Genomic DNA, 26,275 nt, shown 5'->3' with positions numbered 1-26,275 from the left:
AGAGTGTGTGTTTGCACGCGTGCATGTGCATGTGTGATTGTGTGTGTGTGACACCAGTGTCAGACACTTTCTGGTCATGAAAATATTTTAGCCACTAGATGGAGCCCTTAGCATAGAGCAAGATTGCCAAGAAGAGCATCTGAGTTGATGCGGTACATGTACAGCAGAGGAGGCTGGTGGGCTGAGCTATAGGAGGACGGGCTCATTGTACTGGCTGGAATGGAATATTTGGAACAGGTCAAACATGTGGTTTACATATGTTTGATGTGTTTGATACTTTCCATATGGGTGCGCCCATCCAGAAAGATAGATGACTCCTCATGGATATAACCCATTTTAACATGGACATTGCCATTGAGGGCTTCCACCATTTTAAAGTAGTCAACTGGGTAGGAATTCCTATGAGTTGGGAGGAATCAGCCAATGAAGAAGAAGAAAATGTACTACTTTAAAATGGAGATAGCCTCAATTGAGCTGCCCATGCTGTCCCAGACGTTATAATGCCACAGATACAAAGATGTGTCCTATATCTAGCTCTATTCGTGCTCCTTTACTCAGTCCATCGCATTTTCAAATCCCTCCCCACAACTCTCCCATGCGCGAAATGAGCAATGACGTCAGGATAGTAACTCCAGCACAACTTTTCAAACAGGTTGCATTCTACCAGACAACCAGTAAGTGTTTTGTACTGAACTGTTGAGTGCGCCTAACGGGATAAGGAGAGATGGCTTGGAGCAGACAGGTCAAGATTCGCAAGGTGCTTCGAATAACAAATAGTCCAGTTAAGTATCTGAAATGGATCATTTATTAGAAGTAATTCACATTGGATGTATTTATTTATTTTTATAAGAGAAAAGCTTTTTAAAACTAGCGCTCGTATGGCTGTCCCGAACGTGGATACATTGTATCTGATTCTGACCAACTAACTTCTGTTCATGGAAACAATTCAGCAACAATTGTATCGAACGGATTACAGTCGATATTGTTGAGTTGGAAATTCGGAATATAACTGTAATTTGAAAGCGAGTGTATTTTGGAAGTTGCCTGATGTCTAATGCCATTGGACGAGAATAACTTTTCTCCACGTCGTGCTTCTTTACGAAAACCTGTCAGAAGTTAACAAACTGTCTGAACGGACAAATTCTTAGTTGGCTTCATCACCATGAGAAAGTGTGGATTCCAGTGTCAAATACCACGATGGACTGAGTATATTTGTCACAAATAGTTTATTTTGAGAATAGTGCCTTACCGTGCTTTATAGGGAGCACTTTGACATATAATATAGCCTACATCTGAACAAAGTCGTGATGATTTCGGAGGAACGAAGTAGTCATGTATCCAAGCAAGCCCTCAACTTTCCAGTGGGCCTATTGATCCGCTCCCCGAAGAAGAGCCTGGCAAAGCTGGGGAGGAAGCCAAGCAATGGATCCCTGCAGTAAGTTCTATTATTTATATCCAGTGTGTCTACTTTGTGGGGTATTTAAAATGGGGTACCCTTATTTTGCAGAATTGGATTTCAGTTTTGTTACATGCAGCTGCCTGGAATTTTGTATATTCAAATGGACTTATGGCCTTCAATAGAAATGTAATTTATTTGTAGAGAGGTGCCCGAAATACTGTCCTCTTATTAATTACCCATTCATTTGGTGTCCTCTCTTGAACTCTCACTTTCATTTACATCTTTGCCTTGCTCTCTCTGTTTCACTCTGTCACTATCTATGTCTCTGTCTCTTATTTCTCTCTCTCTCTCTCTCTCTCTCTCTCTCTCTCTCTCTCTCTCTCTCTCTCTCTCTCTCTCTCTCTCTCTCTCTCTCTCTGTCTCTCTCTGTCTCTCTCTCCATCTATCCATCCATTTCTCCCTCTCTCAGGTCCAACACCTCGGATGGCACCACCCATTCAGCAGAGAGTACAGGTGTGAGGCAGCCGGCCAAGAACAAAATCCGCCGCCACAACAACAAACTGTCGACGGTGTTCAACCGGAGCCCCCTCCTGCGGGGCGACAGTGGGCAGGGGCATGCCCCAGGTGGCAGGAGCATGGTGGGGGACCTGCAGGCTGCAGATGACCCTGCTGAGCTGTCCAGTCAGATGTCTGCCCCAGGTATCCTAAAGATCTTTGGCAGCGACATTTGCCAGGGAACCAACTACAAGAGCGTGCTGGCCACGACTCGCTCCAGTGCCAAGGAACTTGTCAAAGAGGCCCTGGAGAGGTGAGGGGTTAGGGATGCCCACTGGCATAATGTGATTTGTTAGCATTAGCTTCAGTGCAGACAGGCAAGCAGAAAGGGAACATTCCTCAAGGCTGAATGGCATAGACTGCAATACTGCTCATCCTAATATAGTGTGAACCATTGCAAATCACTTAAAGCTGGTGATATAGATATTTTACCCAAATGATCTCAAAGCCATTTTATTTCAGGAGGAATTAGATCTTATCATGGTATTCTGACTGAATCTCTTTTATCGTTGCTTAGATACTGTCTGGAGAAAGAGGATCCCAGTCGATATGTGCTGTGCGACGTGATTGGCCAGACAGGAGCAGACCACCAATGGAAGACAGAGTGCTTTCGGGTCGTGGGTGACCACGAGAAGCCCCTCATGCTGCAGTCGCATTGGAAACCCAAAGAAGGCTTCTCCAGACGCTTTGAGATCCAGAAGAGAGTGAGTGTAGAGGAACAGAGTGCTAAAGAGACCGACACCGTCACAGCAGGTATGTCAACCACACAGGTGCAGCTCAGTGACCCCCCTAACAACAACCTAAAGCCCAGGTAATCATTCTGTCTCTGTTGGGGTGGCATTGGATCTCCTATCTCTGTCACTAACTGTAGGGTAATAGAATCCATTGTCCAGCTTATCATGAGACAGAGCAGGGGAGATGGCAGGCAAGTGAGAGGTCAGAGAAAAACAAAAGCTGCAGTGAGGGGTAGACAAGGTCAGAGTGTCCCCTCTCTCTTATCTGGGATTGACAACAGGGTCCCAACAGCTCCCTCTGAAGCCCCCAGGGCAGGGGACTGGCTGTGGCTGGATAAGCTTTTTCCGCTGGGACCTGAATGTGTCCACCGCTCCACATGTTATTCTTTCCATCAGAGCTTGCCTCCTGCACACTGGACACTGTGTGGTCCTGTTGACTTTGGCGTGCATTTGTTGTGATTCTCAGTTTTTATCAAACCCCACATCTCCCTCCACTCTCTTTGCTCCACTCTGATTGGGGGAAGCTGGGGGAAGTTGCCCCCCCTGCAGGCCTGACCAGCCCCCCTGACACAGTGTGGCAGAACAATGTGGAAAAACGCCCACTTCCACAGCTGATAAGGCCTGGGAGCAGGAGCTGTTAGCTGGGTGTGAAGCTGAGCTCTCTGGACATTCCATGGTGCTTAATGGCTCCAAATGAGCTGAATAGTGTTTATGTTGCGGTACATCAGCCCAACAGCCAGGAACGCCTGTTGATATCAGATAGAGGACAACACCTCTCACTACCCCTCCAGATTTCCTCTCTCCTTCCCCTTCTATGTTTGCTTTGACTGAGAGCCAACTCAGTAAAACATTATGATATGGTGGTGTGTGATGGACTGGAATGATTTGATGGAAGAGCTCCACTAATAGTTTATTGAGTGTTTAGCATACTGTGAACTTTCCGTTTATGCATAGATGATGACGTTTATGTTACATTGACTATATCAGGACACAATCAATGATTTCGTAATAAACTATGAATACATGATTAATAATCACTTCTCTGCATCTAGTCTCATCCTCCCTCTCTCCCGTGCTCCTCTCTGCCCCAGGTATCAACGCCCAGGCTCGTAAGCTCCAGAAGGGCCGTTCGCGGGTCACCTCTCTGTTCATGGACGGCAGTAGTGAGGATGTGGAGGGCCTGGGGATGTGGAGGAGTCTCAGTGAGATGGACCTGTCTGCCATGAAGAAGGAGGCCGTGCAGGCCCAGCAGAAGGCCCAGCTCATCAGGGAGGACCCGGAGGCCGAGGCCGACAAGGAGGCCCTGCGTCTGGGCATGGAGAAGGAGGAGACGGAGAGCAGTGACGACAACACCACCCAGTACTCCATCCACCCGCCCTTTGACTTCCCCTACTTCCTGCTGCTGCAGGGATACAGCTACAGACAGGTAGGAAAACTGGAAAGTGAAGCTGTTGCCGCTGTTATACATTAAACCCAGATGCATTTGTTTGTCTATCGGATTATGGATTAATTTAAATGGTGAGTAACTTTAATGAAAGGATTGGCTTCAGTTTACACAGCTGAAGTCAATTTGTTAGATAAGAGTCAGTCTGTTCTTGAATAGTTAGGCTCAGAATAGGTTTGTATGGTTGGAGAATGCGTCCGGCTGCGACAGAGAGATGTCATGTTGAAAGCCTTCACAGAGGGCCTGGGCAGCCAGATAGCAGCAGCTGTATTTGGTTGAGCCTTTGTGGCTGGTCCATTGAAGACCTTTCAAGGTTCTCAAGTGTCTCTTGGCAGGGTGGCAGAAACACTGGGACGAAAGGCTTATCAGTGACACTGAGGCGTAAACAAGTATACTCCACTACACTATAGAGGCTCCCACTGAACCTCTTAGGTTAAGACCTGGGGTTAAAATCCCCAGAAACAGAGAGAGACAGTGAGAGAGAGGAGCAGAGAGCAGGGGGCTTTAGCTGCAGTGAGGATGCTATAACAGGGACAGCGAGAGACTGAGTCTTGCTGCTGGATTACTATGGGCTCAGAGTATTGGGCTCAGAGCCACGAGCTCAAGCAGAGTCGGAGTAAACCGGCATGTTGTGGACAGGTGATCCTCGTGTCCACACACTGAGTGGGCCAGCCTGGGTCATGTACTGGAGAGGCGGGACAAAGGAGCTGGCCCTGGCCCAGCAGTAGAGTTCCCACACTGGGATGTGTTGTCTCTCGTCAGGGCTCGTTGAATAGATAAGGAACACTGTGCTCACAATCACAGTTCAGCTCAGCCCTTCTGGCTCTGCAGTGGAGGTGGAGATAGGCCTGATTAAAGGTACATAGTATTAGAGAATAGAGCAGAAGGAACACTGTAATGTCTAAACAAACTCAGTGGATGGTCACATACACATGCCTAGCCTACACATTTGCACACAGGCTCGTGCATGCCAGAACAAACATGCACATTTAGGCACAAAAGCTGCACATTCAACAAAAAATTATAATATTCTTCTCAAAAATAAATTTCTGTGGGTGACAGATTTTTTTCTGCACTTTTATTCCTTTACAAAACATTCTGGATATTTCAATGCAAAACCAGAGTGAGAGTGGCAGGCTGTGGCCTAAGCAGAGAGCCAGAGGGCCAGAGGGCCAGAGGGCCAGAGAGCCAGAGGGCCAGAGAGCCAGAGGGCCAGAGAGCCAGAGGGCCAGAGAGCCAGAGGGCCAGAGGGCCAGAGAGCCAGAGGGCCAGAGAGCCAGAGGGCCAGAGAGCCAGAGGGCCAGAGAGCCAGAGGGCCAGAGAGCCAGAGAGCCAGAGGGCTAGAGGGCCAGAGAGCCAGGCCCATTCCTAGAAACAGGAAATGCTGCTGCTCTCTGTTGTTTGTTCCTCATTGTGGAGACTGCTGAGTGTGCAGAACACTGGGTGGGGTGTGCCAGATACTGGGGGAAGTACTGAGCCCGCCCCTGGTCTGGCCACTCGACAACAATAAGTCACTCATATATCAGTCCTATGGAATAGAAATGTTCCAGCTCCATAAATGAAATAGTTTTTTTCAGGCTTGACTAGTTATTTTCGAAAGTGTCTTTGTGTTTCCAGACCAGCTTTTCCTGAACTTAATCACCTGTGAACCATGAGAGCTGTAGTGGATTTGATTTCCTTGTAAGTGTTGTTGTTCAAGTGCAGGTCAGTGTAGTCACAATTCACATTGACTCACAGCTATTAACTCCCTTCCTAGACAGTTTGATCTATTCTGCCAGATATCATGTGCGGGGAAATAAATAAAGGTTGTTTTGAATATTGCTTTGAATAGTCCAGTTCAGTGCAGACTATCATATGGAGCCAGGGGCTCTAACCATTTAGTCAGTTAAGTGTATGTGCTCGCACGCACTGCTCAGTGGCTGATTGGCTTCCATGCTAGCTGGGATGATACAGTATCATGACCTGCCTGAAAGGCTCTGCATGGTCAATCCGATGTCTGAAGTGGCCGTACAGCATTTACTGCGATGCAGCCTCCGCAGACGTCAGGGCTTTCATACTTGATCTTAGCGGAGCAGAGCAGTGTTATAGTGAAGGAAGTTGTCAAGGAAGTGACTTTGTGTTTATACATGACGTACCGCCCCCACCTACCGTCAACAAATCATGTCAATGCGGAGCTATAAGGAGCCCTCCGCATTGTTACAGAATTTGAGAGGTGCGATGCGGTACGGAGCTTGATTTGGCTCTGCATGCCTCTGGAGGCTCCGCAATTGGAGCCTCCGACTACATTTTCAGATCAACCATAAATTGTCTTTAATAGTCTTGGAACGGATGACTGAGCGACGGGTGGTGTTAGAAGGTCATGACCTCCCCCACACTGATCCTCAACACAGGGTCCCCACAGAGGTGCTCAGCCCACTCCCGTACTCCCTGTTCACCCATGATTGCGTGGCCACACACTTCTCCAACTCAATCATCAAGTTTTCTGATGACACAACAGTGAAACCAGCAAACTGAAACCAGTACATTAATTAATGTAGCAGTCATTCTCATGGATTCTGCTAGTTGACCTTCCATTGCCCCTCCTCTACGCTGCAGGACTTTGTCATCTACCTGATGAGCGGCACCACCACCATCTTCGGCTGCTGCAGGGAGCACTGTAACGGAGAGGACGAGGAAAGGCTCAAGGTGGACATCCTCCTCTTTGCCCCGGACATTCTTCCCCAGCACTGCTGTGTCAGGCGCCTGGACTCTACCAACTCCTCCCCGGGTGACACCAAGCGGACTCTGACGCTGCTGAAGCCCCTCCACGGCGCCCCCGTCACCCAGAATGGTTTCCTCCTGAAGGAGGAGGTGGAGCTGACCCCTGGGGACCTGGTGGGTCTGGGCCAACACTACCTGTTCATGTTTAAGGACCCTACCGCCGCCCCAGGGGCCCCACAGACCCCTCTCTGGATGAAACAACTCTCTCCCGCCCATGACGGAGGAGTGGGAGTGTCATCCTCCTGTCAATCATGTGGCTCCGCCCTCCGCATGAAATGGCCTAGGGTCCAGAGGAAGTCGGCTCCTCCTCGGTGGAAGGACCCAGAGGGTGGAGAGGTATCGCTGAGCTATGAGTTGGAGCAGGAGGACAGGGTCCTGCAGGAGGTCCTGGTCATGGTGGACCCCAATGGGGACGAGGCCAAACTGACCCCTGCCTTCCTGCTGAGCCTGTCCATCCAACACTCAGCCACCACGTTCCAGCTGACACACTTCCGAAGGTTGCTGCTCCGCATAGCCAGTCAGATCCAGCTCACCATGTGGGTGAGTAAAACTATGCACCTCCACTATGCACAAAAACAATGCACTCTCTCCAGTCAAACGATTGACCTTTTATATCATCACGCCACAAATAAACCTTGAATCGTTATGAATTCAACATACTGTGTGTCTCAAGGGTACTGTAAAGAAAGAAATGTAATCAAAGGTGTCATCAGGATGGAATATCGTTTAGATAGGCTTGCTGCTGGTTTGAAATGAATGTTGTCTTTATCTCTGTCCTCTTGCAGGAGAAGACAAAGGAGCTTGCTGTGATCCAACCAGAAAGGTGAGTAGCAGCCTCTCCAACCTCAATCACTCAGCCTGCCCCAGAAATGCTAACAATGAACAGCAAAGATGACAACAGGGTGAAGAACAGTGGGAACCTGCTGCCTCTGACACTAACACCCCTTTCAACTTTAGTGTTTGCTATGAGTCATATACCGACTCTATGTAGAGCCAGGAGTCTTAGAATATGATGCTACTGCCTTCCACTACATTCCAACAACAATGCTACTTGAATTTCTGGGAGGGATGTGTAGTACACACATATAGCATTCTCTCATTGTCACATGTCCCAGTGACTTCTTTACAGAATAAGAAGCTGAGAAGGAGTCATGGTCTCTTGATGTTCATACTTCTCTATATGCCGCCCATTGAAGTGTATGAAGTCAAAATGATATCTCATGATGATTTAATGTTATGGGACATTATTGCAGGTCCACTGTATTCCAAACCTGTGCTTTGGCTGCCTGCTGAGAAAGGAGGAAGGATTTTTAAGAATGAATGTTTCATTTCATATTTCACTCAATTGCACATGGAAATCAAATGTAATGGTTTAAATTAGCATTCATTCCAAGGGATAGAGGCATGCTATAAAATATGAGTCACTCGCAAGCCACTTTTAGTGCCATTCACCCAGTATAGGGTATTTGTTGGCTGTTGGACTTAACTCAGACCTGTCTATATGTCTCCCCTTGCAGGAGCTTCAGTGATGTCCAGCAGGAGCCAGAGGATGTGCAGCTGCTGAGCATAGAGGAGCTGATCCCAGGCCTGCGGCCGCTGGTGCTGTGGATGGCCAACTCCATCGAGCTACTGCACTTCATCCAGCATGACGTTCCCCAGCTGCTGCCCTGGAGGCAGGAGGAAGAGGAGGAGGAGGGCTCAGAGCCGGAGTCAGAGATGTGGTCCACTAGGACTGCCAGTGAGGAGGCCATGACGGTCCTAGAGGAGGTCATCATGTTCACCTTCCAGCAGTCTGTCTATTACCTCACCAAGGTCAGTGCATAGTCACACATACTATAATCATACATTGTAGATGCCATTCCATTTGCTCCGTTCCAGCCATCATTAAGAGCCATCCTCCCCTCACCAGCCTCCACTGATACATTCACCAATAGATTACATGCATGCAACATGCACACACATAGACACGTGCCTCGCACACACAATTAGCACTCACACCGCACATGTACACAAATACAAACATGCTCCAGAAAACCTTGCACAGCCCAAATATAAAGCCATCTTTTGCCTGTGGACTACGAGAAGCAGAACTTGAGACCTTATGAACACCGTTCTCCGTTTGCAGGTAGCATGCCAGACAATAAGCCATGATAAGCCAGGGGAAACATGTACACGCTCTCTGGCTCTCTCAGTAAGGATAGGCGTGTCAGATAGTGTCGTCTTTTCCAGTGGAATAAAGGACTGCTTATCATCTTTTTAATATTCTGTAAATCCACTTCGAGGTTATTTCCAAAGTCTTTTGAAATGTTTATAGAGAGCAACAAAAGGTCTATCCTGTTCAACAGTGAGCCCCAGGAAGACACTCCCAGGCAGGGTTTACTGGAGTTTCCTATGTTTGGGCCCTATAACTAATTCCATGGCATTAACAGAGCACCATCACTGCCACAGTAACCCAGAGACCAGCAATAGACACCCAATAACACGGTCGACTGGAAACACCCATTACCATGGCGAAGGTGCCTGGCGATGACTGTTCCAGGATGGGAGGGAGCACCGGCATGGTTGGGAACAGGGAACAGGATTGTATGTGCTGCTGTTGTTTTGTATACTCCGAAACCACCTCTTCCTGTCCCTAGATTTCCGTTTCATGACAGAAACCATTGATAAAAGAAAGCTTACACATGCCTGTCAACTTTCCCTGATGACAGGTACATTTACATTTTTACATGGTGAGGGGAAGGGCATTTTTCCCCCCAATAGTTACAGGCTCTAGTTAGACAGCCACCGCTGGAGCTCAGGGGAAAGCAGGCTTTGTTTTGGTGGTGGTTGGATGTGCAGTAGTCAGGGAAGCAGTGTCTGTCTGTCTGTCTGTCTGTCTGTCTGTCTGTCTGTCTGTCTGTCTGTCTGTCTGTCTGTCTGTCTGTCTGTCTGTCTGTCTGTCTGTCTGTCTGTCTGTCTGTCTGTCTGTCTGTCTGTCTGTCTGTCTGTCTGTCTGTCTGTCCATGCAGGAAAAGGGGGGTATGGGTGCTCCCATCCAGAAAGATAGATGACTCCTCATAGATATAACCCATTTTAACATGGACATTGTCATTGAGGGCTTCCACCATTTTAAAGTAGTCAACTGGGTAGGGAGGAATCAGCCAATGAAGAAGAAGACAATGTGCTACTTTAAAATGGAGATAGCCTCAATCGAGCTGCCCATGCTGTCACCGACACTATAATGGCACAGATACAAAGATGAGTCCTATATCTAGGTCTATGGGTGCTCCTTTACTCAGTCCATCGCATTTTCAAATCCCTCCCGCCACCCGCCCATGCACGAAATGAGCAATGACGTCAGGGTAGTAACTCCAGCACAACTTTTCAAACACGTTGCATTCTACCAGACAACCACTAACTGTTGGGCACTGAACTGTTGTTGGGAAACAGGTTTTCCTGCTTGTTTTCCTGCTCTGCGAAAGCCTTCCTCTACCTTGACCAGTATGTGGGTCGTTCCACGAAGTGAGTGCCTTTTGCGTCCCTTTGCTATTTAAAGTGGAAATTGTACACAAATATTACATTAAATGAAGTTCCCTTTAATATTGAACACATGGAAAATCCAATAAATCTGATTTTTAATATGAATAAAGAATTCTGCATTTTGACATGTCCCTCTGTATATCCTCTGTGACTTCTAGGAAGATCTTAACCCACTTAACATCAACATTTATCAAAGTTTTCACCATCATTGTTGAACGCTTAGTTATATTTCCTGAAGAACATCAAATCAAATCAAATCAAATTGTATTGGTCACATACACATCTTTAGCAGATGTTATTGCGGGTGTAGCGAAATGCTTGTGTTTTTAGCTCCGACGGTGCAGTGATATCTAACAAGTAATATCTAACAATTTCACAACATATGCAACAATACACACAAATCTAACTAAAGGAATGGAATTAAGAATATATAAATATTTGGACGAGCAATGTCAGAGCAGCATAGACTAAAGATACAGTAGAATAGTATAGAATACAGTATATACTGTACATATGAGATGAGTAATGGAAGATATGTAAACATTATTAAAGTGACTAGTGTTCCAATTATTAGTGGCCAGTGATTTCAAGTCTATGTATATAGGCAGCAGCCTCTAGTGTGCTAGTGACTGCTATTTAACAGTCTGATGTCCTTGAGATAGAAGCTGTTTTTCAGTCTCTCGGTCCCAGCTTTGATGCACCTGTACTGACCTCGCCTTTTGGATGATAGCAGGGTGAACAGGCAGTGTCTCGGGTGGTTGTTGTCCTTGATGATCATTTTTTAAATGATCTTTTTGGCCTTCATGTGATTAGTGATTCATTTTAAGCATGCAAGTAGAAACCCCTCAGACTTCCAGTCATTACGCTAACGCTATTTAGCATTGGCTCGCGAAACTACCACAAACTTCCTTCGTTTTGGACACAGAGACATAAAAATGGTTTCCACAAGTTCATCTGACTCTAGGGGAGTAGATAAAGGGCCTCATTGCCAGTATCCTTTCAAGGTCAACCCTGTTACATGAACTGAACTCTCATTTAAAGATGGTGAAACTATTCCTTTTTCAAAGTGCAAATAAAAAGAAACTAACAGTCAAATCATAGTGTAAAAGCAGGTGAGCTGGTTGTAGTCTTTTTGGCAATTTGCTGGTGTTTTGTGGTGGAAAGCTGAGCAGGTCGAGCATAGACAGGCTAGATATGTCTTAAATATATATATATATTTAGTGAAGCTTGCATTCAATTGCCCCTCCCTGTTGCATGAAACAAGCTTCGATTCCCCATGTCACAAGGGGATTTATGGTCAACCCTGTTACGGTCAACCCTGTTACCTTATTTGGCACTTAATAGGCACTTACTATAGTCCATTTTTTATTTAACCTCTTGAGTTGGACTTTTTTTTTTAAAGAACATGTGCTGTTTATGACAGAATGCTAAAAGTAGGTGAAATATAAAAAAAATGTTTTTTTTCCAACAAGTTACACTACTCAAAAGACACCTAATTGGTGGAACAACCAACCATGAGACAAAACACTCCAGGAGAAGTTGTAGGAGAAGTTCATTCTCATGCCTATTACTCACTGGTATTACCATTCCATAGTAGTCAACAGCATGGGCTATTATCAGCTAGTTTATGATACTTGGCATTTATTTATTATGGGAATTATTTAGAGGCTGGAGCAGAGCGGGGTTGAGTCACTGGGAAACATTTGTGTTTCTGTCAGGAATGGCCAGTGGCACCAGTGTTATCAATGTGATTCCCAGGACTGTGTATGGTACACTGTTAAGAATGGTGAGTGTCAAGACTGGACAGTCTCAGGCCCCTGGCTATCAGGCACCTGGCTATCCCCCTTTGGAGGGGAAGTGTCTCTGTCCCTGTCTGGCTTTCTGTAACCCCTCCTCCTTGGGCTCTGACTGTTTTCTGATTGGCTCAGGGAGCTCAGGGTCAGTGGGCATAGCCCTGTTGACTAAGTCACTGATTCCACTGCAGTTTTACTGAATCTGTCAACAAATTTTTGCATGTTGATTAAGGTTGATTTTATAGAGAGTATGGCTGATCAGGTGAGAATCACTAACAAAACGCCCTTTTATAGAGCAATATATAATGTGAGTCCAGTATACTTTCTGTATTAGTGGTACTGGGTAAAGTAGCTGTGACTGTAAGGTTTTTTATCTCCCTCTCTCCTCAGAGAGGTGCTGTGCTAGACTATGGTACAGTGAGGTAAAGTCTTGTAGCTGTGACTAACACCTCTAGTATGCCTCTCTCTGTCCTCAGAGTATGTACTCGGCACTGCCAGGCCTGCTGGATGGGAACCCGTTCTCGGAGAGCGGGCAGCTGCGTGTGCCCAAGGGCGTGAGCGGCATCCTGGATGTCCTGAAGGAGGCACTGTCTCTGCTCAACGCCTTCCAGGTGCACTCTGACATCAGCTCGCAGCTCTGCGCCTACCTCTTCTTCTTCACCAACGCATCCCTCTTCAACGCACTCATGGAGAGAGGTGAGACCTCCAACATGCTCTGTTTCTCATCCATGGGGTTTTGTAGGATCAAGTCTTAATATCCTCAAAGTCCTATCACTAGTATCCTCATAAAATACATACGGTATGTTTTAATGGGATACTTTGGGATTTGGACTTTCCCCAGAGTAAGATTAACTTGTGGATACCATTTTCATGTTTCTGTGTCCACTATGAAGAAGGTTAGAGGTAGTTTCATGAGCCAATGCTAACTAGCGTTAGTGCAATAACTGGAAGTCTGTGGGTATCTGCTAGCATGCTGCATCTTATAGAAGTTTCATTCTACTCAATAGCTATGATCGAAATTACATGAGCATGTCTGAGTGGTGTTATGTTCTGCAGGCTCTGGAGGTGGGTTCTACCAGTGGTCTAGAGGGGTCCAGATCAGGGCCAACCTGGACCTGCTGATGGACTGGATACAGGGAATGGGCCTAGGGGACCTGGCTATGGACTTCTTCCAGAAGCTCTCTGCTGCTGTCAATCTGCTGGCAACGCCCAAGGAGAACCTACTACAGGTCAGAGGGCACTTCCTTTATTTTCACTTCCTGTTTTGGTTTGGTCTGCTGAGTCAGAGCACTAAATAACACTGTAGCCAAGATGTCCAAAGCAGTCTGAATATATAGTGTATCAAAATGGTATTTTACAGTGTATTAGGCTGTACATCACCAAGTGTCTCAGTTCATTATGGGTACACTAATCTCTGTTAACCCAAAAGTAAAATCATTATTCATTTGGTCAACTGTGTGATTTACTTCTGGGTCTATACGTGGTAGGAATTGTGAGTTCTGGCAGTTTGCAAAGTCTCCACCCTCGCAAAAAGAAGCTCTTATCCAAAGCCCCCTCCCCCTTCCTGATCTGTGTGGGCCACGCGTGAATCACTTGTACCCAAGCAGTTTAAGCTCCGCCTTCGTTCAACCCTGATACGTCCATATAACCAGTGACGAAAACCCAAAGACTGAAACTACTGCAGTTCGTTATCACAGGGATCCCATTCAGTCCCGGCAGATTCTTGGGTTTACATGCAGAATCTGGCCACGGGAGATTATTGGCATACCGAACATGCCTCGAGTGGGAAACCTTTGGGAAGTATTTAGGAAAATCTGGCAAAACATTGAAAACACTCATGAATCATCACTGAAACTCTGTTTCACTACATTTCATTGCTAACTAGGTTTGACTCTTAGAAATGCATGTTGTCTTTGATGGAGGTGATACTGTTGAAGTAGTTATAAGATAATAACATTGCGAGTATAGTTTGAATGGGCCATTGTGGGGTGAGAGATGTTGTTTGTTCACTGTCACACTAGTTGTGGGAAAAGGTGTGTGTACACAGGCTGTTGGTTTTATACCTCTATAGCACCTTACTAATCATTCCCCTGCCCTGGCCAGTTATCAGATCTGGAAAAATACTGCAGGCTTCAGGTACGGTAGTACGATACACACTTCTGATGTTATGAGAACAGTTAGACTCAGTATGGTCTTAACACTATCGGTGTGATGACAACATCCAGATGTAATGGTAAAGCAATGAAGCAATGGGGTGTTAATGACATTTTCGTCCACTATAGCAATTCTGAATGTATCCATTGTAGACCACAGGTGTTTTACAAGGTATGGAACAGATTGAAAATGTTAGAGCTGAAAGCTTATTTTCACTGACGGATGTCAGATGAGTGGAACTCACACGCACCACCACATGACATCATTAAAAAAGCCTGACAGAGCTGTGGGAGAGGGGAAAGAATGCTTGGAAACAATGGAATTTTTTTCCACCAAATTGTCCTCTACATCTCGTATTATGCAATGACTTCTCATCTATTGATGAAGAAAATACACATTTTGCCAAGATAGGCAGTCCTTGCACCAAGAACTTAGACAAATAGACATAATAATAATTCATAATTAGGTCGGTGCTTATATTATCCTGTTTCACACATGTACAAGTGTGTATTATATATGTGTGAATTGAAATGTGTTTTTTGCATATCCCAACACCCCCTGAGACATCCTCGGACAGTGGGGTCACGGCCAGGTTCACTGTATGTATGTTTAAATCCCACGTTGTTGATGCCTGTGGCTTTAAACTGTGTGCCACTGAGTAGTTAATCCTTCCTGAAGCATGCCATTCTCTCTGTAATCCATTGAAAGGAGGATCCTGTTTACTGGGGGGAAGTTGAGCCTTAACATATCTGGTGGTGGTTTAGTTAGTTAACACTGTGGGCTAGTTAGAGACATAAAGACAGAGACCACCATATAGAACAACCCAGCTAAGGGGCTTCCGTGTGGCGCAGCGGTCCAAGGCACTGCATCTCAGTGCAAGAGGCATCACTACAGTCCCTGGTTCGATTCCAGTCTGTATCACATCCGGCCGTGATTGGGAGTCCCATAGGGCGGCGCACAATTGGCCCAGCGTCATCCGGGTTTGGCCGGGGTAGGCCGTCAATGTAAATAAGAATTTGTTCTTAACTGTCTTGCCTAGTTAAATTACAAAATTTAACAAATAAGTGGAGAAACAAATGTTAAACACACACACATATCCTGTTTCTGGTCATGTTTATGACACCTATATGATAAGGGAGATAGGGAAAACCTGTTGCCAGTCTGTGTGTGACACAAGGCTGGCTTTAGCCCTGTCACCTTCAAAGAAAAGAGTGACCTCTGCCGTGACATGCCCACACAGGATGTCTCATCCTATGAATGTCCAGGGGCTGCAGGAAGGCTGTGGACACGTCAATGTTCTCCCGGGTTAGTACATGAGAGAATCACCTCCTACTCATCCCAATTACAGCACTGTTGTTGTTATGGATAGTTGTGGGTTTTATCTTAAAACCACAGTTTGCACAGCCCTAAAGCATCAAATTCAGTCTGAAAGTTGTATTTTCTCCTGCAGCTGCCCTCATATTTAATTTAGATCCAGAGTTTATAGTTTCTTGATCTGATTTTATTTTGATGGAACTCATTCACCAGGAATGGAGAAAGGAGCCTGCTGAGACTCAGTGCAACCAGACTGACAGTGTAGCATCACTCTTCAATCCACAGCCATAAGGGGCTAATACAGTATGAGATAACACCTGTTCTCAATATCTAACCAGAAGGCAGCCATGGTAACAGCCCCAAAACAGCTCCCCAGTAGTAGAACCAGTCTCCCCTCAGTCAAAGGCTGCCTCTCTCCTCTATTCGTGTGGACGGTTGCTAGGAGGCAGGTGGTTTTGTGTATGGATCACTCCCATGGCACGAGGTCAGATGTTGTGGTTGGTAAAACGGAGCACACACCCTTGTCATATTCTCAGTTTTCCATCTGGAGTTCTGGGCTCGAGGGAGTGAGGGACATAGTAAATGACCAGTTCTGGGCTCGAGGGATTGAGGGACATAGTAAATGACCAGTTCTGGGCTCGAGGGATTGAGGGACATGGTAAATGACCAGTTCTGGGCTCGAGGGATTGAGGGACATGGTAAATGACCAGTGATGTGGCATGGTTTTGTTATGGCTGAGCTCTCTCAGTCTCCAGTAATTACTGACGATACAAAGTTAGGAAGATTGTGTCATTGATGCCATAATGTTATGCCACTTATGACTGGGATACACCAAGTCAAATAGTAGATATAGAAAATATAGACTTAAAATAATGTAAAAAATAAGTCACTATTGCTTATAAACATTCCCTTAACTCCTCCTTCTGGCCAGCCTCTGTGCTGTCATGCGACAAAGAGGGTGTGCTCATTGGAGGAAATAAGGGATACAAGGCTGGGGTAAATATGGTCTGATATATTCCACACAATGCCTGTCAGCATACCAATAACACCTCTATGCCAATGATGTCATCTTGAAATAATTCACCTATTTCTTTCTGGTTAGTTACTGAGTCATTAAAACGCCTCAGCTCTCCAAGGTGTGTCTGAGTGAATGAGGAAATAGTTGAAGGTTAAGTCTCTTGTGTGTTTATTCCCACTAACCAGAGAGAGGTCAACTGAGAGGATAACAAACACCTGATTGTTCATAGTCATATAACATATACAGCAATCTAGACGCTGTAATTAGCACATCTTCTGATGACATCTGACGCTTGACGTTTATGACTCATCAATGTTTAGTCATATAGATGGAAAATGTGATATTCAGGAACATTGACTTCCACAATCAAGCATTTGAACATTTCTCCATTCTGTGTGTGTGTGTGTGTGTGTGTGTTGATTTTATTACTACAGACAGTGACAGAGGTTGGCATGACAAGTATTACTTACAGTCCTAGATTTATTTTCCTAATGAATTCATCACCACATAATCTGTCATTGGAATGACACAAATATACAATTACAGTACTTGGACAGATTTGTGGTTTGAAATATTTTTTACATGAATAGCTTTGTGTGGAAATAACCACACTGAGGAAATGCTACCCTGTCATTTTTAGTTTCACTAACAACAATGACATCAAACAGCTCTGCCAGCTCTTGCATTTAAATGATGCTATGTTTACTCTTTTGTGAAATATGCAATCATATTCCTTGTATCATGGTCCTTGTGCCTGTACATTGATATTCTTGTAACGTGTGAGTGTACATATGTGTGTGTGTATGTGTTTCAGGCATCATGGAGCTCTCTGAGGACTGAGTTCATGCCTCTGAACCCAGCCCAACTGCACCACATGCTGAGGGAGTATAACCCAGGCAGGGCCCGTCCTGCAGACTGGAACCCCTCGCCAGACGAGGCAGAGGCTGCCCTCAGGACCAGTGAGTAGAACACAGATACAGCAGAGTCACGGCGGGTAGCCAAACAGACACACAGACACGTTCACGTGTATAAACCATATTTTGAAACAAACACACGTGTTTCTTGGACACAAACAAATTCACATAGCCTATGTAGTCTGTACGCTTGTGTATACACACTCACTCTGCCAAGATTTAATCAGATCAGACTGTTGCCCATGCCCTGATAAGGTTACACGGAACCCAAACCGGCTGCGCGCGTGCACCATCGTGCATACATTTATTTTGTCCCCCTACACCAAACGTGATCATGACAGGTTACGGCAGGTTAAAATATCAACACAAACTCTGAACCAATTACATTAATTTGGGGACAGGTCGAAAATTAAACATTTATGGCAATTTAGCTAGTTAGCTTGCACTTGCTAGCTAATTTGTCCTATTTAGCTAGCTTGCTGTTGATAGCTAATTTGTCCTGGGATATAAACATTGAGTTGTTATTTTACCTGAAATGCACAAGGTCCTCTACTCCGACAATTAATCCACACATAAAATAGTCAACCGAATCGCTTCTAATCATCTCTCCTCCAAGGCTTTTTCATCTTTGAACTTATATGGTGATTGGCATCTAAACGTTCATAGTATTACCACGACGACCAGCAACACAGTTCGTCTTTCAATCACCGACGTGGGTATAACCAATGAGGAGATGGGATGTGGGTACCTGCTTCTACAAACCAATGAGGAGATGGGAGAGGCAGGACTTGCAGCATGATCTCCTTCAGAAATAGAAAGGACTATTTTAGCCCTTGGCAACGCAGACGCTCGTTGACGTGCGCGAGCAGTGTGGGTGCAATAATTGAATAACATAGATTTCTAAATTTATTTTGCAACACGACGCGAGCGGTGTAGTCAGGGTATTAGTAACTAGAGGCCTATTCCCTGTTGTGTCTGAGAGTGGCTGAGTGTGTTCCCCAGAGTAATCCTGTCTGCCTGTCCCAGTCTAACTCTAAATTGGAGCATGAGTACAGGGGGGAGGTTAGAGAGGAGAACCCTGTCCAGCCCAATCAGTCTCACCACAGAGTTAACTCTCAAATCCACCCCTCGCAATATAGGACCTGGCACCTGTCTCCCCTCTCTGTCCCCTGTCACCTCACCTCTTCTGTGTGAATGGCCCAACTCCCGCTGGCACCCCCTGGGGGGAACTTTATCTTGTCCTAGAGCCCATGACCGTCTTTCTTTAACTGGAGAATCTAAAGGATTAACCTACAAATCAGACGTAATTAAGTCAATGAAGTAAAAGGAAATAACAAGTATAAATAATGTAGTGTACACCGTGAGAAAGCTCTTCCAGAGCTTCTGTTGTAATCTTTTCTGAGTCACGTCTTCTGTCTTTAATGATGTCCTGTATTTCCCTCCTCCTCTAGCTGACATCCTGGAGAGTTTCGACAACCACCCTCCCCTTATCCTGCCTAGCAACACCTTCCACCTGGAGTTGGGTAAACCAATCACGGAGCCCGCTCTGTTTGAGAAGCTCGGCCATCTGCAGGACTTCATCCGTAGTCTCCCCACCAGTCAAACAACACAGCAGGTAACCACCTATCTGACCTTCTGACTCTGTGTACCCAGATTTTACAAATATACAATCTAATGAGAGGCCAGTGGTGCTCAGTAAATGAGACATTTTAACTTTGATGTTTTTCCATCTCTGTTTTATTGACTTCTCCCTCCCTTCAGGCACTCAGCGGAACAGCTACAGACGCCAAGTCTGCGACCTTGCGCTCCTCGCCCTCTGTCACAGTGGTGGTACCTGACCCAGTTCCCTGCCCCTCGCTCAGGGCAGAGGTGGACTTTTTGAGCCCTGCGGCGCCCCCTCAGGCCCGGGGGTCTCATAGTGACCTAAGCTGCTGCCTGGCAGAGGCAGTGCTGACCCACAAGCTGAAGAGTCTGGAGCTGCAGAACGCCCTACCTAGGAGTGACCAGGCTGACCTGGGATGCCACAAGAGCCTGGCTCTGGACCCCTCCTGCCTGCTGACGCCCCCCAACACCCCCCAGGGCATGGAGCTGTCTCAGTCTGAGCTGGAGGCAGACCTGCAGGAGGGAGCAGCACGGCAGCACAGGAAAGGTAACACAGAGGGCTATGGCATACAGTCGGGCTACATACAGAGCATCCAGTTACAATACAAACAACTCTGATTGATAGAAAAGAAGCATAAAAAGCCATGTGTCAGCTGAAGTGTGTTATTGACCAATCATAACAGAGGATTGATGATGCTGTAACAGTGGGGGGCACATACTGTACATAGTAATCCTAAAAGAAACTGATCCTGTCTAAATCACCTTGAATGAATTACGAAGACAAAGAATAACAGAGGATCCCTTCATGGCCTTTCCCTCCCTCTGCTGGTTTTGATTAAAGTGATGTAAAACTCCTGTCACAGCAAATACAGCCACCTCGGCTCACACTGTGGCTCATGTACCTAACCCCTGGAGTTAGGTCGCTAGTGCCTCCCTCGTAATATCAACCCACCAATGATTGGCAGGCTCCATTAAAGGAAGAATTAGTCTGCTTGACCCGGGAGACCCTGGTGCATATTTGTCCCCAGTGGCTCCAGGTTGACACAAGGTGCTTGATATGACAGGAGGAGGAGGAGGAAAGCCCTCATCCTCCCTTCATCTCTTCAACTCTATTGACTTTGGACAGAAACTACAGGTCATTGGAGGAATAAAGAGCTGTTCTGGCTGTGTAAAGGTCGTGTTCTCCCTGTAGGGTGGATTCCATGTTTAGAGGAAAGGCCATTTTCTCCTCAGGCCTATTGTTTTTTGAAGCTCTGCTCATGAGGTCATCTGTAGGAGTGGATGGGAAGGGAAAGTGACTGCTCTCTGGTTATGATTTATTCTGTGGTGGAGGAGTTGAGCTGAGAACGGGGAGGAAAGGACAAAACATCTTATTCCGTAACTGGGAGGGAAACTTCCAGGGTTAACTTCCAGGGATAACAATGGCGTCCCCCTCCCTAAAGCAGGTCAGCTTTCTCTAGCGATGTCTCAAACAATGTGTAAGATTCTAACACTTTTATATAAGTCCTATACCAGCCATACTCAACAGGCGGATCAAGTTCCTCTTGTTATGTCATTCACTGACAGACCTTAGAGAGCTTTTTATAACCTGTCAGAGATGTTCAGTGAATTACTACTAGCCCATGTTAGCTAGATGGGTAAATTAGACTAACCAGCTATCTAAATCTTGTAGTTATCATGGCTAGATTACGTGCCCAGGGGCCTCAACACCAGCGGCCCGCATTGATTTTGTTCAGTTACTCAGGTATCATATGAACACACAGAAATGTCCAAATGTGTAGAATATCAAGAAATTAGCTTTAAAACGTCAAAATGCGTAGAATTTCAGGAAATTAGGTTTAAACTGACAACATTTTCTCTCTGCCAGCAATATGGCTGTGTACAATTTAAACAGTTTGAGGTCGCATGGGTTGGGAGGTGGGAGTTTGTTACTATGCCGATTAATGACAATACCTATCCGGACCTTTGCCACCTAGGAAATGTGTGTGACCGCCGGACATTCTCAAATAGTAGTCTAGTGCGCCTGTCCTATTCAGTACATTGACCTTTTCTCAAGGGATACAATCGTTGAGTCAAACACCTAGCAAAGGAGAGTGAGTCTATAAATTTGATGCCACTTTATCTAAAACGTGAGAATCCTGAATGTTTCTGATTTCAGATACCACAGTCCCACATCATATCCAAACAACAGGTTAGATAATAAAAGCCCGTTAGTCCAGTAGAATCTAATAGCAGTCCATGGCCTTTCCTGTTGATTAACACCAGCTAGTTCCCTCATCTCTTAATCAGAGACAAACGCTCTGTGTAACATTTGATTGTGTGTAAGTGCTTACGGGATGCTTAAAGCTCCCTGACCCCCTGTGTGGTTGTGTGTAAATAGGGCTTTACTAAAGCTTCCATTTTGTTGATCATAATCAGAACTCATTACGATCAATGGCCCTTGTCTTTATACGGGCTCTATGGTTTAATAGTTTGTCATAAACCTAAGATATTGTTATGAAAATTATGTACTATTGAACATTACCCACTTTCACAAAAATATTCTCTAATCATGTCATATCCCTGGTTATGACATTGACTATAGCTTCCACCTTGTATTACTGTGCCCTCCCAGTCCCATAGAGTGCTCCTGCTCTCTGCTCAACCTCGGTGGTTTTGGGCGCTAACGGTAACTTACCGCTATTTTGGTAGCATTGCTAATCCTTTAATCTGTACCAAGAATTACAGAGAGGTGGTGATGTCAGGAGAGAAAAGATCCGTGGCTGACCCGTCATGGGAATTTACAGTTGGGTTGGTGCGTGGAATCCTAATCGGGACAGGCATTGTCCAGAGCAGGTCCTGCATGGGGGGCAGATGGGCTCGGGCTGGGGGAGACCAGGGGGAGACCAGGGGAGACCAGGGAAGAGCAGGGGAGAGCAGGGGAGACCAGGGGGAGAGCAGGGAAGAGCAGGGGGAGACCAGGGGAGAGCAGGGGTAGAGCAGGGAAGAGCAGGGGGAGACCAGGGGAGAGCAGGGGGAGACCAGGGGAGAGCAGGGGGAGGCCAGGGGAGACCAGGGGGAGACCAGGGGAGACTAGGGGAGAGCAGGGAAGAGCAGTGGGAGACCAGGGGGACACCAGGGGAGAGCAGGGGAAGAGCAGGGGAAGAGCAGGGGAGAGCAGGGGGAGACCAGGGGAGAGCAGGGGGAGACCAGGGGAGAGCAGGGGGAGAGCAGGGGAGACTAGGGGAGAGCAGGGAAGAGCAGTGGGAGACCAGGGGGAGACCAGGGGGACACCAGGGGAGAGCGGGGGGGGGTGAAAGTGTAGGGCATGCTGGTGGTACTGTTGCTGGTGGCTAGGTTGTTGTGACAGGATAAATACACCACAGACAGAGAGCACCGGACCAACCTGAGGAAGAGCTTTCCCAAGGCCCCAAAGCTTTAGAGCTTGTTCTCAGTGGGGTTCTGTATGGTTCTCATTACAATGTCTATGCATTTAGTGGACTCCCCACAGTTTTATAGCACTCAGACTTGACATGATTTTTATATGGAGTCCAAATGCAACATCTGTGTTCAATAACAGTGGTAGTTATATGTATGTTGAGGAGGTCAAACCAACTGCGTGTCCCTCTGGAGCAGCTCAGAGGAACCTCCAGTCTTTGATCCATATATATTCCTATTGGTAGAAATAATAATCCTTATAACACTAATGCCTCTGGACTTCAAAACAAGCCCAGTATTGTGAACTTCTCTTTCATATGACTAGACAGACAGACAGACAGACAGAGACCCCTAGAAGGTACTGTAGAGGGAAAACCAAAGGGGAACCAGACACTACTTTCATGTTTTCTCCTGAAGTCAACCCTGTCTCAAATTGCCACAGTGATATGATTTCTTTATCATTTCATTAAAAGGACCACAATAACAGGAAAAGTAGAACTTTAAACAGAGTTAAGGTGGGATTGGATACTGTGTCTAATGTGGGGTGTTCTTGTGTGTGTCTCCTCAGCAGGCAGCTGCCCAAGGGACTATTCTGAGAGAAGGAATGGGAATGTGGAGGAAGATAATGTGAAGGAAGAGGAGGAGAAAGAGAGGGATGAAGTGTTTACTGTGGAGCTACACAGAGGACCTCATGGTCTAGGCCTGGCACTGGTGGATGGAATGGTGGGTGAAATCCTTGTCTTTATTCCTCCACCTCCTTTGTTCATCTCCTTCACCCAAGTCTCATCTCCCTTTTTGTTTCTCTACCTCCCTTTCTTATTTTTCATCTCTCTGCATGGGGAAATCAATGAAACTTGAAAAAGCTCTATCATTCTGTCTGTGCCTGGTTGTACAAAGTGACAGCCTTGTCGATGCGAGGGGCGTGTGGCTCTTATTTGGTCATGTGATTTATGACATCCTAATATAAGCCCTTGCATGGCTGTTCAAACCTCATAGTCGCAGGTTAATTAGTTAAAGGTTACATATTTCCCATGGTTAACTGTGTTACATCATCATGCATCAAAATTAGGGAAATCTAGCTTTAAATGAATGATGAGTTGAACTGTGACGTAGATCTCAACTACAGATAGCAAGAAGAGTTATTGAGCCTATGTGGGACTTCGTGTGTGTGTGTGTGTGTGTGTGTGTGTGTGTGTGTGTGTGTGTGTGTGTGTGTGTGTGTGTGTGTGTGTGTGTGTGTGTGTGTGTGTGGTTATGGTATGTGGGTGAGAGCTTAAGCTTGGGTTTACTAACAGGTGTACAACATGTGGTAAATGTGTTGACCTCCTTTTGAAGTCAGCCATGAACCACATTGAGAACACTAAGGTAATTTATAAGAACCGGTAGACTCCTCTATTGCACAATAGGCAGCTGCAATGGTTATTATTACCCTCATTCCAATGTCTGCCTTTGGCTTCAAATTCTACTAAAGTGCTGTTTTCATCATTTAATTCATAACAGAAACGTGTCTGGTCTGTGAAACCCTCTACTTATGTATATATGCATGCAGGTGTACTGCTGTGGAGGATTCTATAACATGTGGTGCCCCCTGTAGGATAGAGATGAAACAGCGGAGATGTTCCTGTAATGATGCTATAGAGCAGGTACAGCATGTCCTCAGACCCAACCTCAACGCTTCCTGCATCCTCTTGTGTCCTGTGTAGAAAACACCTCTGAAGATGACTGGGATCTATATCAAGTCAGTGGTACCAGAGTCCCCAGCCGCCCAGTGCCAGAAGCTGAGGTTGGGAGATCGTATCCTGGCTGTGAACGGCATCAGTCTGGTGGGCATGGAATACCACATGTAAGTAGTGTAACATGGAGACTGGTCTTTACCACCCTGTGTTGATTAAGAAGTTGTAATACAGTACTGGATATTATTTAGGTAATAAGAGTTATAAAACACAACATAGAGTAGTGTCGTTCCCTCTGTAACACACCCTCTGATGTTCTCTCTCGTTCTCTCCGTCACAGTGGTAGAGAGCTCATTCAACACAACATAGAGTAGTGTCGTTCCCTCTGTAACACACCCTCTGATGTTCTCTCTCGTTCTCTCCGTCACAGTGGTAGAGAGCTCATTCGTTCATCTGGAGATGCCCTCAGATTGCTGGTGGCCAAAAACGAGTCCAAATCAATGGGGAAGAGCTCAGTGATCACGTGCTGAGTGGAAGGAAGGTTTCATTGGAGGCTTCCCCATGTGACCTTTGACCCTCAGAAGGGAGCTTAATCTTCTCTCTTTATCCAACTAAGGAGCTTAGTTGTCTGTCAGTACTTTACGAGACGTGTTCCTCAACCAAAGGATACAAGACACTTGACTGTTTATTTTGTTTTGGTGAATAATCACTCCTCACTGAGTATTTTAAATGAAGCTTTACTGTACATAGAATGAACAGGCGGACACTCAAAGGAGGATGAAACCACTAGACTGAATCCACTATTGCTCAAGTCTTCTCTGAAGCACCCTTTTTGAATGAATGCAAATTCAAACGCAAACACTACATGTGTATCAACAACATGGTCCAGACAGCTTTGCAGAAGTGTTTTCTGTTGCCCCCTTTTCTTGTCAGCATGTGAATAAATCTGCATGTTGAGCTGTCCTTCGTACCCAGAAAACACTGGGTTTGGGAGAGTAGAGAAGAACAGCGGTTAAGGCAGTTGTAGCGAGCAGGGTTGAGCTATTTGTGTCTTCAAGGCCACTATCTACTGACTACAAATGGATAGTGCACAGCATTCTGTCTGAAGATTGCTCAGCTTTACAAATGCCAAAACCCATAAGAACTTATGCAAATATCATTTTTTTATAGAACTGTAAATTATAATGTATTTTTGGAGTAAAAACAATTACTCATCCTTATGTTGTAGTGGCTGTATACTTTGGATATTTACTGAAGTGCTATTAGTGAAATACTTTCTGAAGCACTACAGTATAACGGAAGGTTGTCATGGACTCTATGGTTATCTATAAGGCATTTCAGTGGATCTCAGTGATAATCTAATATAGATTCCTGGAGGTATCAAAACCTCACTGCTAAACATCTCTGACTTTTCCCATGTGGTGACAGTGACACTCTAACTTATAACTGTTTATGAAATGTTTATAAACAAATTACTCTTTATGACAGTTTTAAGTCAACTATCTCTCTTAACAGTGTTAAGTCTTCAATTTTATTGATGACAAATAAGAGTATTCCATTTTTTTATACTTATATTGTCCAGTATTTTTGAACATATTAAATAAATGTTATTTAGATTTTAAAGCAAAATGAGAGCTCCAAAATTCCTGAGTTATTCCCCAATCCCTACATTGCCTTCTACCCATAGAGGTTGTTGCCTCACAGACGGTACAACCTGCATCCCCAGATGGTTGAACACTCTACGGCGTGGGACGTAACAAGGCCAAATAAAGCAACGGCACACTTTGGGGTGAATAAGGACTCCAGCTGTTGACCAAGTGCTTTTAAACAGGGGGAGATAGCAGGGAACCAAGGGTGTGTTTCACTCAGGGCAGACACGCTTTAGTGGGCCACCACAAGAGCCGCCATTTATAGTGCCCTTTGGTTTCCACTAGAGCAGCACTTTCCACTACACCACTCAATTTGATACACCCCAGGGT

The 26,275-nt window shown here is 45.6% G+C and overlaps 1 protein-coding gene across 1 annotated transcript; it reads left to right on the top strand.

Annotated features, from left to right (window-relative positions):
• The first annotated feature begins 697 nt into the window (after positions 1-697).
• LOC120040056 (ras-associating and dilute domain-containing protein-like) lies at positions 698-25,925 on the top strand. The gene is made up of 15 exons (XM_038985344.1): positions 698-1,435; positions 1,869-2,207; positions 2,472-2,707; positions 3,780-4,114; positions 6,728-7,432; positions 7,678-7,715; positions 8,410-8,704; positions 12,681-12,900; positions 13,261-13,433; positions 17,505-17,649; positions 19,056-19,219; positions 19,366-19,753; positions 23,192-23,346; positions 24,327-24,466; positions 24,727-25,925. Exons 1-15 carry the CDS (start codon positions 1,308-1,310, stop codon positions 24,824-24,826), a joined length of 3,561 nt encoding a protein of 1,186 aa, XP_038841272.1. The 5' UTR covers positions 698-1,307; the 3' UTR covers positions 24,827-25,925.
• The last annotated feature ends 350 nt before the right edge of the window (positions 25,926-26,275 follow it).

This window comes from Salvelinus namaycush, chromosome 3, assembly GCF_016432855.1.
Source record: "Salvelinus namaycush isolate Seneca chromosome 3, SaNama_1.0, whole genome shotgun sequence".
Lineage (NCBI taxonomy): Eukaryota > Metazoa > Chordata > Actinopteri > Salmoniformes > Salmonidae > Salvelinus > Salvelinus namaycush.
Note: the sequence above shows the minus strand (reverse complement) of the source record. Positions and strands in the feature narration are given on the sequence as shown.

Coding starts and splice junctions, on each gene's coding strand:
- LOC120040056 (XM_038985344.1), top strand. CDS start 1,308: ATGATTTCGGAGGAACGAAGTAGTCATGTATCCAAGCAAGCCCTCAAC. Junction 13,434..17,504: donor CCAAGGAGAACCTACTACAG/GTCAGAGGGCAC, acceptor TATGTGTTTCAG/GCATCATGGAGCTCTCTGAG. Junction 23,347..24,326: donor TGGCACTGGTGGATGGAATG/GTGGGTGAAATC, acceptor TGTCCTGTGTAG/AAAACACCTCTGAAGATGAC.